This window comes from Fusarium proliferatum (assembly GCF_900067095.1).
Source record: "Fusarium proliferatum ET1 genome assembly, contig: FPRO_scaffold008, whole genome shotgun sequence".
In the NCBI taxonomy this organism is placed as follows: domain Eukaryota; kingdom Fungi; phylum Ascomycota; class Sordariomycetes; order Hypocreales; family Nectriaceae; genus Fusarium; species Fusarium proliferatum.
In genome coordinates, this window is record NW_022194797.1 from 1,893,968 (window position 1) to 1,907,567 (window position 13,600).

The 13,600-nt window shown below is 48.9% G+C and overlaps 7 protein-coding genes across 7 annotated transcripts; 6 read left to right on the plus strand and 1 right to left on the minus strand.

Moving 5' to 3' along the window:
• Nucleotides 1-68: 68 nt before the first annotated feature.
• FPRO_14437 (uncharacterized protein) lies at nucleotides 69-1,043 on the plus strand (the record flags this gene model as incomplete). The annotated part of the gene is made up of 1 exon (XM_031219462.1): nucleotides 69-1,043. The coding sequence occupies one exon, from the start codon at nucleotides 69-71 to the stop codon at nucleotides 1,041-1,043; it is 975 nt and encodes a 324-aa protein (XP_031085218.1).
• A 544-nt stretch (nucleotides 1,044-1,587) lies between these two features.
• Nucleotides 1,588-2,599, plus strand: FPRO_14438 (uncharacterized protein; the record flags this gene model as incomplete). The annotated part of the gene is made up of 2 exons (XM_031219463.1): nucleotides 1,588-2,003; nucleotides 2,056-2,599. 2 exons carry the CDS (start codon nucleotides 1,588-1,590, stop codon nucleotides 2,597-2,599), a joined length of 960 nt encoding a protein of 319 aa, XP_031085219.1.
• A 928-nt stretch (nucleotides 2,600-3,527) lies between these two features.
• Nucleotides 3,528-4,862, plus strand: FPRO_14439 (putative sulfide:quinone oxidoreductase, mitochondrial precursor; the record flags this gene model as incomplete). The annotated part of the gene is made up of 1 exon (XM_031219464.1): nucleotides 3,528-4,862. The coding sequence occupies one exon, from the start codon at nucleotides 3,528-3,530 to the stop codon at nucleotides 4,860-4,862; it is 1,335 nt and encodes a 444-aa protein (XP_031085220.1).
• A 361-nt stretch (nucleotides 4,863-5,223) lies between these two features.
• FPRO_14440 (uncharacterized protein) lies at nucleotides 5,224-5,841 on the plus strand (the record flags this gene model as incomplete). The annotated part of the gene is made up of 1 exon (XM_031219465.1): nucleotides 5,224-5,841. One exon carries the CDS (start codon nucleotides 5,224-5,226, stop codon nucleotides 5,839-5,841), a length of 618 nt encoding a protein of 205 aa, XP_031085221.1.
• Nucleotides 5,842-6,860: 1,019 nt separating this feature from the next.
• On the plus strand, nucleotides 6,861-7,633 carry FPRO_14441 (uncharacterized protein; the record flags this gene model as incomplete). Its single annotated transcript, XM_031219466.1, has 2 exons — nucleotides 6,861-7,007; nucleotides 7,055-7,633. 2 exons carry the CDS (start codon nucleotides 6,861-6,863, stop codon nucleotides 7,631-7,633), a joined length of 726 nt encoding a protein of 241 aa, XP_031085222.1.
• A 1,910-nt stretch (nucleotides 7,634-9,543) lies between these two features.
• FPRO_14442 (uncharacterized protein) lies at nucleotides 9,544-11,239 on the plus strand (the record flags this gene model as incomplete). The annotated part of the gene is made up of 4 exons (XM_031219467.1): nucleotides 9,544-9,742; nucleotides 9,795-10,777; nucleotides 10,836-10,973; nucleotides 11,030-11,239. 4 exons carry the CDS (start codon nucleotides 9,544-9,546, stop codon nucleotides 11,237-11,239), a joined length of 1,530 nt encoding a protein of 509 aa, XP_031085223.1.
• A 217-nt stretch (nucleotides 11,240-11,456) lies between these two features.
• FPRO_14443 (uncharacterized protein) lies at nucleotides 11,457-12,594 on the minus strand (the record flags this gene model as incomplete). Its single annotated transcript, XM_031219468.1, has 2 exons — nucleotides 11,457-12,383; nucleotides 12,448-12,594. The coding sequence occupies 2 exons, from the start codon at nucleotides 12,592-12,594 to the stop codon at nucleotides 11,457-11,459; spliced, it is 1,074 nt and encodes a 357-aa protein (XP_031085224.1).
• Between the last annotated feature and the right edge of the window lie 1,006 nt (nucleotides 12,595-13,600).

Below are 13,600 nucleotides of genomic sequence, written 5' to 3' on the forward strand. Positions count from 1 at the left end.
GTGGAAAACCTTCATGTCGAAGATGCTCTAGTTTAGGCCTCGACTGTCAATACTCGGTCAAGAAACAAATGGGCAGACCTGCAAAACGCCGACAAGTTTTGGCTGCAGCACTCCCTAGTCCAGCTGTCCAAGATGACACGCCCTTCTTGTCCCTTTTATCACCTCAATCAATGGTCGAAACTCTCAGTCATGTTGAGTGGAACGCCTGCGTAGATCCAAGCTTCATGCCTGACTTGAGCTCTGAGATACTGAGCGAACTTCAGCTTGAGTTGGGCAAAGTCGCCGACTACTCACGCCCGGCACAAGAACTCCCATCGAGCTCCACTACTACTCCGTCGCTTGATTCCTCAACTTCAAATGCTACTTCGGTAGTTACAGTGTCGCCCATCCCGCAAACATCGTCACGGTCATGTTCTTGTCTAGCAACTTTCTATCTCGCAGTAGATGATCTCTGCAAGAACGAAAGACTCTCCTTTCCGTCAGGCCTTCCTTTTCTTCGCAAAACGATCTCTACGGCCAGCCAAATTGCTCATTGCGAGATCTGCCCAACCAGCCACCTCTCTGCCATGCAGAATATTCAACTTCTGGGAACTCTTCTCATGTCAGTGGGGCAGCAGTATGGGGTAATTCTGGAGTCCATAGATAAAGAAGCCAAGGCATCAAAAGATAAAAATGAGCTGAAGCGTCTCCAGTTCAGCGATGTCGGTGTTGAGTATTCGTCAGAGGCTCCAAGTTACAACCTAGAATTAAGCCCCACGGATTGGGCTGAACTGGCTAAAAAAGCTGTCAAGGCTGAGGTTTACGGAAATGGGAGGGAAGAGTGTTTATGGGGTGTTTTGAACTATCTTGAAAAACGGCAGGCTCAGTGGCATGCAGTGCCGCCGCATCAAGATTGTCCTCACCAGTACCAGCTGTCGGAAGAGGAGCCATTTTGCATAAAGATACTTCACAAGGCGAAAGAGTCAATAGAGGCTCTAAAGTGGAAGTGCCGTGAACTCTATGGTCCGGATAACCCTGGTGCTGGTACGATTTCCCTTCTCTAAAGCACCTGAGTAAATTGGTCGCAGTTTTACTTTGTTTCATGGAAGCTCTCTGATATTCTCGTTTTCGATCTCACGTTGGTTTAATTACCTGGTCATCCCACAGGAAGGCAGCTAGTGCTGAGATCGAGAAACATGAGCAGGCATTGCAAGAATACATCCTTCAGCCTGAATCAGCTTCCATCGTTAGTTGTCAATAGCTTATCTACAGGGGGTATGTGAAGCCTATAAGATGGTTAAAGGCGTCAGATCTGGTTGCCTAAACCTCATTTTCCGTAGCCTGTAAACATAATGGATGAGGAGTCTCACATCATCACACGAAGCGCTAAGACTCCTTCGTCAGCGAGCCTTGATATCTAGCACCAATTCCCTATATGCCGTATGTAACCCAATAAAAGGGCCAGAAACTGTCCACCCGAGAGGCAAAAGTATCCGCTTATCTCTCCTCGAGGCCCAACGCATATAGCCTTTCCGCATTCCTTCTTCATTTCTTCCCCATTTTCCACGGAAGATGACTTCATCTTGATCCAAAATATCCTGTCCAAACATGCCTCACTTTGTCAACACACACTGCATCGAGCCTCATTTCCTTCGCAATGTCCTAGATGTTCTGATCATTGGGACACGGACGGCTGGTCTCTTTGCGGCCATGGCTCTTGGTCGTGCGCGAAGGAGTGCCATCGTTTTCGGTGTTGACGATTTTGGAGCCAGACTCCATGAGGCTACAAGCCAAACGATCTCAAAGTCGATCCAGGACGAGACTGTAGCTGAGATCAAAGCCAAATTCAAGACTATCATGTTTAGCCGCGCGACAGCGGCGTCTGTTCGTGAGAAGGGCATGGTATTCGAAGTGGAAGACGTTACAGGTCGATGTTGGAAGGGAAGAAAGGTGATATTGGCTATGAGTAGCCGTAATGTTCTTCCAGATATCCCGGGATACGAAGAAGCTTTGGGCAAGAACATGTAAGCCCTCTGCGGAAGGACTGCAAACTCCCATTCCTGACTCCATTGACAGTTTCGATGTGTCACGATGCCTCGAGGTTATTAAAGTTGCGGCTACCCACGCTGCTGTGCTCGTCACCTCCGACTCTTCGAGTTCTATTGAGGCAGCGGTGCTGGCAGCTCATCTCGCGCGACAGTTCAGCCCCAATGTAACATTCCTGACTAACGGCCTTTTACATGTTGAGCATCATCCCCAAATCATTGCAGGCAAGACTTGTGGGTTCAAATTAGATAACAGACCCATCAAAGCACTGGAGAGTTTGGAAACTTCAGTGGCTGTCCAGTTCACCGATGGGGCAGAATCAGTGTACGGTTTGGTAGTGCATAAGCCCAGCAAGATCATTGCTGGGCCTTTTTCAGAACACTTAAATCTGGAAATGACATCGGAAGGGAGGATTTTTGTGGAAAATGAGTTTCAAGAGACAAGCACACGTGGTATCTTCGCAGTTGATGACAGTGCCAGCTTTCTCAAGGAAGAGAGTGCCGGGGCCAGCGCTGGGTGGCTTGCTGGGGTTGGTGCAAACTTGCAAATTGCCGAGGACGATATGAATATGTAGTTTAGATTTGTTCCGAATATAGGAGGAAGCACATTAGAAGAAGTCGCCGATTCTTTCCACTGGTGTATGATGATCCTTGGTGATTGTTGTTGACGATCCCAGTCATCGAGGACTAGATTTTGGTCGCCGAACGTACGCGAATGGCAGGCCTTGTATCATAGCCGAGGCCAAATACTAATATGATTATGCATCTTCAAGTGCTAGACACCGATGTACATGTTTCATGGACAGAAATGCTACATTGTGCAATTGGTAGGCATTGCGTTTCATTGATGTTGCCTAGTTTAGGGTAACTCGGCTTGTTGCAGTGTCATGCTACCCTCCCGCCGTGTAGGTATATAGAAAAAACTTGGAATCTTCGGGAAGGGTAGCCGTGATCAGTTAGTGTCTGGTAAGTTTAGGCTTCATCACACATTGGCCTACCAATTATTCCACGGGGTCCTTGTCCCCTGAATTCCATGTGAAGCTCTAAGGCTCGCCTCACGATTGAGTTCTGGTGTCTCGGGAGGCAGAAACAGGACCCATCTCGTATTCATTGCCGATATATGTCTAGGGATGGCAATTGAAGCCCATACGGAGTAATGTCCAATCATGCTATTATTCTTTAGCTGTCGCAGCTTATGACCGGAAGTCGCCGTTCCAAAGAGCGTAGTTGGGACATCGGGCTCTAATTTCGGACCATCGGCGGCAATCACTTTATCCCTGAATCACGCAATTGAAACTTATCCTCGGCTGGTTAGTTCCCGCCCCGGACAAACCATAACCCGCCCCTATCAGACCCCAAAACAGCAAAGCGCTGCACGCTAGTGGGTACGTACAGTACGTCACTTCAATTGTACTTTTTCTGGCGTGTTCACTCTTGAGCTTGAGCTTTTTCTCGCATTCGACTTCACTCTCCTCCTTTTGAAGAAAAACACAAAAACTCAAAATGCTTTCAAGTCGTGTGACATTGGCAGTTCGATCTGCGGCCCTTGGCCAGTCTCGGAGGGGTCTCGCTACCGCTGCGGCCGTGACGTCTGCTAGCCGAAGTCACAAGGTCGTCGTTATTGGAGGAGGCTCTGCTGGTCTCGCGATCAGCCATCAACTTCTCCGAAGCGGCCGATTCGCCAATGAGGACATCGCCGTTGTCGACCCTGCTCAGTGGCACCATTACCAGCCTGGATGGACACTCGTAGGTGCTGGACTCAAGACCAAGGAGGAATTGAAGATGTCCATGCCTGAACTCATTGACCCCAAGCTCAAATTCTACAACGTCAGCGTTGATGCTCTCACTCCTGAGGACAACAGCATCACTCTTGGAACTGGCGACAAGGTCAACTATGAGCACCTTGTTGTTGCGCCCGGCATCAAGATCAACTACGACAGCATCAAGGGCCTCCCCGAAGCTCTCGCCGAGCGCAACGGTCCTGTCTCTTCCATCTACGGCTACGACTACTGCGACAAGGTCTTCCCCAACATTCAGCGCCTCCAGAAGGGTAACGCCATCTTTACTCAACCCGCCGGCGTCATCAAGTGCGCCGGTGCTCCCCAGAAGTCCATGTGGCTTGCCCTCGACCACTGGAAGCAGACTGGCCTCTATGACCCCAAGAACCCCTCCGGCTCTCCTATCAAGATCACCTTCGCCACCGGCCTCCCTGTCATGTTCGGTGTTCCCAAGTACAGCGCCGAGCTAGAGAAGCTGCGACAAGAGCGTGGTGTTGAGGGCCTTTTTCAGCACGATCTTGTTGCGATTGAGGGCAACAACGCTGTCTTTGCCAACGGCCAGGACAAGGTCACTAAGCCGTTTGACTTCCTGCACGTCGTTCCCAAGATGGGACCTCATGCATTCGTCAAGAAGAGCGCTCTCGCAAACGAGGCTGGCTACGTTGACGTCAACGACAACACCCTCCGCCACAACAAGTTCGCCAACGTCTGGTCTGCAGGCGATGCTTCAAGCCTTCCTACCTCCAAGACCGCCGCCGCCGTAACCTCCGAGGCGCCCGTTCTCGTCAGCAACCTCCTCCGCGCCATCGATGGTCAAGAGCCCGAGACTGCCTATGATGGCTACACCTCGTGCCCTCTCCTCACAGAATACGGTAAGGTGATGCTGGCCGAGTTTAAGTACGGTGGCGTTCCCAAGGAGACTTTCGGAGATATTCTCGGGATCGACCAAGCCGTTCCCCGCCGCTCGTTCTACCACCTGAAGAAGGACTTCTTCCCCTGGGTTTACAAGAACTACATGGTAAAGGGAACGTGGGGAGGACCTAAGGGCTGGATTAAATAGACAAAAGTTTGAACTTGCTGTATGTTAGACATGTACCATTGGGGAGATTGTATACCCACGGAGGAACTGGAATAAAAGCTGCAAAATAATGACACTAACGACGCATGGCTTGGCCGATGTGATGTCGGTTTATTCGTTTTTGGCTAATCAACAGACATGGTGGCATCGAGCCCTCGGCCGAACATTAGAGAAGCTCAATCGTTCTAACTAGAGCGCCATCCTCACTTTGGGAAACTCGTCCTGCCCCCAACGGTACACATTCAAAATAAAGTCTCGCCTCCCCGGTATAGACAAGCATATTGACTGCTGTTGTTCACAGTATTCACATGGCTCCCAGCCGCCCAGCTTTCCCACGCCCCGAATGTCGTACAATCTCTCACCACAAGCTGCTGTAAGCCGTGAGTCCTATTTATGGACCAAAAGGGCAGACTTTCGTCTTGACACTGAAGCGCGCAAACTTTACCGCGAAATTGTATGCTTGGATCACAGTCTCCGGAATCTCAGGCCTCAACTAGACATCAACACACGCGATCTCGAGAAAATAGGCTTCTACAGCACAAAGGCCAAACTCAGCTGGTTCGGATCGCTGCGTCGACGAATAAACGAGCGGTTGGATCAACAGAAACAACGCGATCGTCAGATTGATCAGATACGCACCCAACTCCTAGTAGTCCAGATTCCATTGGATAAGAAGAACATAGCCAGGAGAGAGGCGAGGCTAGCCAAGCTTCGGGCAAAATTTGAACCGAGGATCCGGTGGAAGAGTCAGGAGGCTCAGCAGGATTACCAGAAATGGCTTATTGAAGCGAGGAGACGAGAAGATGAGATGAAGAAATGGAAGATAGAGCAGAAGAAGAGGGACAGGGAACAGTGGGAGGATAAGTGGGAAAGCACGTGGCAGGAGTTTCTTTTGAGCAACGGAGCCAAGACAAAGGTTTCTAGAGGACACCCTGAACTGTGGGGTTCTTTGCTTCTGTAGATGGATCTTCATGGATCGCGGTTCTGGCGGTTTGGTGCAATTGGAGGTTGTTTGGTGTTTATCGACAGACATGGAAGCACAACATCACGATAAAGATTTTGGAGGATTAATATGGTATGACTGGGAAACAGCTTTGATTGTTTGGATTCTGAATTTCTCATTTCTTTGCTTCTTACTTTTTTCTTTATTTCTTGACCGTTTTTTGCTGCTATTTTGCATGGTCATCTTTGCCTCTCGAGTCGACCAACGGGTAGCGACTTTCAGACTTTCATTGTCGCAGGATTACCGTTATCCTTTATCTACTCATGCAAATCGGATACTACGTCTACGATAATGGACTAAGCCTGGGGTTGATTTGGTTCGATTTCATAATGTTTAATATCTTAACTGAGGTTTATATCACAATATTTTTAACACTCGAGATTCCCCTAACGAGTCACTGACCCTACCTCAAGAGCCTCAGAAGGGCGCGAGATGAGCTTCCTTTGATATGGAAAAGCCGTGCGTTCATCGACGCGTGATTCCGTATTGCATAACATCTCCCTCGTCAGACATCCGCTGAGTCAATAATACAAAGAGGAGGCCAGAGACGAATAATGTGGATAAAGCCTTGTTAGGTGTAACCTATAAGACCCGAGCCAAAAATGCCAAACACCGTACTAGAGTTCAAGTCTATGAAAGGTAGAACCGCAAGATTTACATTGAAACTTTGTACGGATCAGGCAATGCGAAATATGATAGGCTTTCACGCTTTGTGCCGCAGTGAGGGGTACGCGACAAAGTTTGATTTGGACTTGAAACAGACAAGTGGCTTAAATCAAGTAACAAAATTGTGTTAATTTGTATTCTTTGCCTTGTGTTGGGGCTGAAGCCTCTTTCTATCTCGCAACCTTATCACAGGTAGGGCTTGTAGGAGCACAAACTCGGTCGAGTTCTTTAAGTACCTGGAGAGCCCAGAGAGCCCACCACTACCCCTCACTACTAAAGATTTTCTGCGGCTTCAGAATCACTCATTCATGATGGACTTTATTGACTACTACGAAATATTGAATCTGCATCACACAGCAGATGAGAATGAGATCAAGACGGCTTATCGACAGCTGGCTAAGACGACACATCCAGATAAGAATCAAGAGAATAACCAAGCCACTCAGAATTTTCAAAAGGTTAGTAATGGTCAACTTACCTAGCGTTTATACTAAGTAATTGGAAGCTCAACGAAGCATACTCTACACTATCTGACACACGAAAACGTCGAGTTTACGATCTCAAGTACGAACGGCAAACAGGATCATATGCACCTCGGTTTTCCAGCATACATAGAACAAACACATCCACGAATGAGAATACTGCACCTAACCCCGGGTTCAGTGACACGCATTTCGAGGTACCTTTACAAAATGACCCCCAGGAAAAACTGCTCTTGAAGATATGGGAAGCGGATGGGTTCATTGAGCAGTTCAAATCTTGTGTAAAAAGCACCGAGAAAAAAGTAAAACGCCAGAGGCGAATGGTAGAGGAGAAAAAGGAGGTCCTACAAATTTTCGAAGAAGAAGTCTCTAGTGCGGAGGTCGAATTGAAAAGAAAATATGAATACGGGGCTGGGCCGTCAAATTTGGAACATACAAGAGAATACCGTCTGTTTCGAATGCAAATGGACTACAAGACTCGTATAGAAGCTGAGCTCAAAGAGGAAGAAGAAAAGCTTGGGCTTCTCGAAAGGCAGCTTCAGGAGTTTAGCAGTCGACTCTCTTACTGGGAAAAGAAGAGGGATTCTTTTGATCGCAACTAAGAATTCATGCGAATCTGATCTACTCGGTACATCCGGGCCGATATGCAATGCCGTGCGGCGTGGAATGAAGAAGGAAAAGGAAAAGGAAAAGGAAGCTTCCCCGGATGTACAGCCTAGTACGGGGGAGAAATGGACAGAGTGGTTAGAAAGGACCTACAAGCTTTTGAGGAGAAAGTGCAGCACGAGGTAGCAATATGGAATTGTGAATTTAAAAGTGCCAGGAGGCTCTGGAAAAACATGCTCTGATGAGGGATGCAGGATAGATGCTTCGCCTGTACACGGACTCAGGACACCACATGAGTGAAAGCCGGGCCTGAATGTAGAGTAGTAGCGGAAGGGCCTTCATTAAACGTTGAATTATATGCAAAATGTCTCCGTTAAAAATATGTACATGAAGTATCCGAGTTCTCTCGAATATCGTAGCAGGGGAGATTTCGGCCCCAGAGCGTACTTGGAGCCTCGATCATAAAGGAGGAGTCAAAACAGAAGGCATATCTCAGAGTAACTACAAGAAAACACCCATGAAAACGAAGATCACTGTGATGGAGCCCAGAATACCCCGTCTGTAGTGCCCAGCTTCCCCAACTACAACTTCCGGCACTGCGGGCCATTGCCGCTGGCCGGGGAAGAAGACTGTGAAGGCACCGCATATGGCTTTGCGTGTCGACCGCTAGGAAACTTATTCTTCCCGCACTCGATTGATTCTGGCTGGGGCTGGTACTCTCGATATGAGCACCAGCGATAGGCGTGGCATCTCAGAGCGACGTAGTGACTGTTCTAACAGGTCCCAGTATCGCATGATATGCACCTCGGGTGGGAACAAAAGCGTTGGTCGAGCCTTGGCATGAGCATCATTTTTGGCTCTGTAACGGCAGCGCAAGGTGCAGTGATTGTGGCTTCGTTCTCGCCACGATCACAGCAAGCGTCGCAAGGCATAACGTAAATGGTCATCTCAACAGTGGGAACGGAAGGATGGGCACAATGGCTACAAGGCTGCTCATATGATAAAGTAGCACAGTATTCGGTGACTGTCATGATTGAAGGGTTGTTTGGGTCGATGATGATGTAAGTGACTGTCGTAACCGTGGTCTCGACCAGTGCCTGTCCCAGCCTTGTAACAGATTCGATCGCTGTCTGAACCGGCTGAAGGATGAGAGATTGAGTCAGAATATCTACGATAGTGGCTACTTGCCTAGAGGAAATGGCTTCTGTGGGAATGACTGTGATTTCATCTTGCGTGGCAACTGGAACCTCAATCTCCGTGCTGGTCTCAACGGGCGAAGGAGGCTCGCCATCTAGAGCGTACAAGGTCAAGAGCGATTGCCTATGTCAAGAATGGCTTCCGTAGCCTTGTCGTAAATGATAGCCCGGTCAGGTGTCGATTTAGCTGGCTGCAATGGTGCATCGGGACTGGCGTCCACAACCCGATCGTCGATGCAGGCTGTGTCATGAGTATCCATGATTGCATCCATTTTCTCTCGGTGGGTCCTGTCGGCCGAGCTTCTCGATAGCTCAAACAAGATGCTGGCTAAAACTAAGCCAGCCATAATGAACGAGCTTCATTCGTACGTTCAGTATGCGCTACGCATTCGTCGGATCGCCCACTTGCGCAACCCGAACTTCGGCCGAGACGTAGATCTTCCCCAGAATTGACGTAAAGAACTCTGGGGTTGCGGGGTAAATAAGTTCGGAGACCTCGGGGGACAACAGACGAGATGCTGACACTTGATCTTGGGCTGACAGAACATGCCCCACGTCATTGGATACAACTATCCCCTATCAAGCCTCGGGAGGACAAATCGGTAATTCTCATCTGGCGGACGTGCGCTATAAAACCTCGACAAGTCCAGACTCAAGGGTAACCTCGTTCTCAACGACCTCCGGCCTCTTGACACTGGCGACACCTCGAGATGACCTCTCCAATCGCAGTATTTGCTATCCCGGCAGTGCTTTTAGCACTACTCTTGCGGTTCGCCGTTCAATCTTTCCGCTCACCACTACGAACTGTCCCGGGACCTACCCTCGCCCGGTTCACAGATGGCTGGTACTTCTGGAAAGTCTGGAAAGGCTCATTCCAAGATGTAAACCTGGATCTACATAAGAAATACGGTATTTTCACCCGCCGCTTTGCTTACAACATCCACTGAATGCACTGCCTTAGGGACAATTGTGCGATATGGGCCCAACCGATATAGTTTCAACGATCCCGAGGCAGCCAAGACAATCTACGGCCTGGGCACTCACTTCGCAAAGTCATCTTGGTACTCAGCCTGGTCAAGTCCTGGCGCATGGGCCATCTTCAGCGATCAGTCTGTCAAACGCCACAACCAGAACCGAAAGCTATATCAAGCGACATACGCAATGTCGTCACTTGTGCACTATGAGCCCTTTGTCGACGATTGCGCCGACATCTTTACTCAACGTCTCTCCGAGATGACCAGCACCTCGACCCATCTACCTGTCGACATGCGACACTGGTTCCAGTGCTACGCATTCGATGTCATCGGTCTGATCACATATGCAAAGCGCTTCGGCTTCCTGGACAGTGGAGACGATGTTGGTAATGTCATCGGTGCTTTGGAGGACCATTTGGGTTATGCGACCCTGGTTGGCATTTTCCCAAGTCTGCATAAGTACCTCTTCAAGATCAGGAACTGGCTAGCCGGAGGGAAGGGAACAGGACGAGCATACATCTTGAACTTTACAAACGAGAGGATTCGTCAAGCTCAGGTGGCTCCCAAGCCCGTCGCCGCGGAGAGTGAGGTCACCATGGAAGATTTTCTCACCAAGTTTCTGGCCAAACATGCTGCCTCACCGGATGTCTTCACTCAGTATCACGTTCTCATGGGATGCACGTCTAATATGGTCGCGGGCTCTGATACTACTGCCATCAGTCTTTCAGCTGTTCTGTACTATTTGCTGAAGAACCCGGGTTGCTTACAGAAGTTAAGGGCCGAGATCGACGACCTTACAGCACGAGGAGATTTGTCAAAGTCCCCCACCTTCAAGGAAAGCCAGCAGATGGTCTATTTCCAAGCTGTGATCAAGGAGGCGCTACGAATGCATCCTGCTACGGGTCTACCACTCGAGAGAGTCGTCCCCGAGGGCGGCGCAACGATATGTGGACGATTCTTCCCAGAAGGGGTAAGTCTGTTATGGTGAAGCTCGAAAAGCTTGAGCTCGCTGCTGACGGATAATACAGACTATTGTTGGTATCAACACATGGGTAGCGCACCGTGATACTCGGGTGTTTGGCCAAGATGCCAATTCCTTTAACCCGGACAGATGGCTCACGGCTGAAAGCGAAAGGCTCTCTATGATGAACCGTTACTATATGCCTGTAAGGCTCCTTCGGCTGAAGAATTTGATCATATCACTGACGAGAGACCATTTTAGTTCGGACTCGGCTCACGAAACTGTATTGGCCGACACGTCTCAATGCTTGAGATGTCAAAGCTGATCCCACGAATTATCCGCGATTTTGACTTCAGCCTTGATTCATCGTTGCAGCACCAGAACTGGCATACTCAGAGCTATTGGTTCGTCAAGCCGTTGGACTTTAAAGTGCGCATTCAACCACGCTTTTCAGAGAAGCAGAGGGCATGAGGAAAGCGGCTTAAGTAGCAAAGGCTATAGTTATGTCCTTGGGATCCTATATCTGCACTCACGAGATAATTTTCCTCTGTTCAGTTTTGGCTCAAACATTTAGAACTTCACTGGGAACTTGAATCGAAATAACACAATGACATGTGCATCTTGCGAGTAACCTATGGATTCTGAAAACCTGTTGGATATTCCTAGATGACCATTGACAAAGATATCTTCAAAACTTTTCATTGATCAGTTTTTCTGACAGTTCCCACAGCTTCTCCGCCTCTTCATCAGACTCAGCCTTGGGATGCGCACCGCTGCAAATCTGACAATCTTCCAGGAATACACCGTAGTTCTCTTTTCCCTCTCGCTTCTCTCCTGGCCCAAGTTTAGGATCCAGCGCCGCAGCAACAGTGGTTGACGACCCGGCTTGAAGCGTCTTGTACCTCACCCCCCTCTGGTTACCTACCTTTACAATTGCCTCGCGAGCTTCAGATGACATGTGTCTGCTGAGTTCTGTCTCAATCCATCCTGGAAAGACTGCTAGAGACAGGATTCCATAACGCTCGTACCATCGCTTGTTTGCGCCAATGCTGAAGAGTACATTTGCGACTTTGCTCTGGTTATACGCCGCCAGAGGAATGTAGCTCAGCTCTTCCACATTAGGAGACCCCCATGCTCTATGCACTTCATAGTTGGGCCTCTCTTCTTCCGGTAGGTCCTTGTTCTTCTTCTCAAAGTTGATGTCACTCCATCTCATGTAAGCCCATTTTGGCGAACCGCTGGACACGTTGATGATGCGAGTTGCGCCTTTGGGGCTCTCCTCAGAAGCCTTGATAAGCTTTGGTAAAATGAGGCTGGTGAAGAGGAAGTGACCGATATGATTGGTCGCAAAATGCATCTCAATCCTCTCCGGACTATACGTGTGTTCTGGGAGGAACGCGACTCCAGCATTGTTAATGAGCAGGTCGATTTTTGGAATGTCATTCCGACCGAGAAGTTCCGCAGTAGCGGCGCGAACCGACTGTTGGCTAGAGAGGTCGAACTGGAGGACGACGTAGTTGACCTGAGGGTATAGACTCTTCATTGCGTCAACGCTTTCCTGGAGCTTGATACGAGAGCGACCGGTGACTATGAGATGCGACGGCCCCTGCGATGCCTGTAGCATGTTCTTGGTTAAAATACCGCGGATTCGTTGATCGGAAAACATATTTCTCACGTACTAAAGCTTCAGCTGTTGAGTAACCGATCCCACCTCGGTTCACTCCAGTGACCAGCACGACCTTACCAGAAACTTGGGCAGAGAAGGCTTGGGCGACCTCGGGACCCTCTGTTTCACCGTTGAACTGAGAAAATGTTGTTGCCGTCATCCTTGCGAGTATTGGGTAATGATGATGAGTCCGAGTGCGAATGCACAGCCTGAGATTGTTGCGTGAAATATTCAACTCCTACATCCTTTCCAACCTGGGAGCCCTTTAATTTATAACTGAAAAAATGGCGTGAAACTCGGTGATCGTCATGGATCCCGCTTATTGTCATGATCCATTCTGAGACTTTCGGAGAATAGATACCATCAACATGGATTTAAGCGGAGTTAAGCGATTCAGGCCCAGGATTTCGGGGGAGCGACACCCAATTCCGTTGATCAAATCCAAGGCACAACTTCAAGTTAGGGTCATATTACCCAGAGTTTTAGGCTTTCGGTGACATCTACCCCGGTGAGCCCGGGTTGTCGGTAGGGCTGATCCCGTGGGACCGAGCTGTGAACTGGCTATCGAAACAGTCAGATCACGGGCTTTTGGTGTAAGGAGTTACCATGAGTTGATTGATGTAGTTGCCTCCGCCTAGTTGACTGTTTTTCCTTAAAAAAGATAATTAGGCAAAGATGAGGCATGTATTGGGCTGTTCCCTTAACCTCGATCATGGCTATATAGGAGAGTTCACAAGGGCCATGTGTTGAAGAACATCGATTTGTTCATGCATTGGCTGTGGCTGAGATTCGTTTTTGGGCGTGAGTAAGATTGGCTTCCACCTTGGTGAGACATGCAGCTTTCCTGTGGTACTCTGTAGGTTCTCGTTAGGGGCGAGACAAAAGCAGGCTGTGACAGCCTGCAGCGCCAAGACCCTTATCACCAATGGCTATCCATTGTTGGGAGAGCAGCTGAAAATATTGCACTTTGGAATTGAATTATTGTGCGCCACCGGATCATGTACATTGTGATAGGGGTCACTGGCAGGATTGTTTTAAAGGGGTACTTGGGTTAAAGGATCCCCTCTCTTCTCAAACTCGAGAGCCTTATTCTTGTTGACTCAACTCTTGCAAGAAAACGCTTTGCAACATGGACAAACTTAACCTAACTCTTGCCTATATCTTGT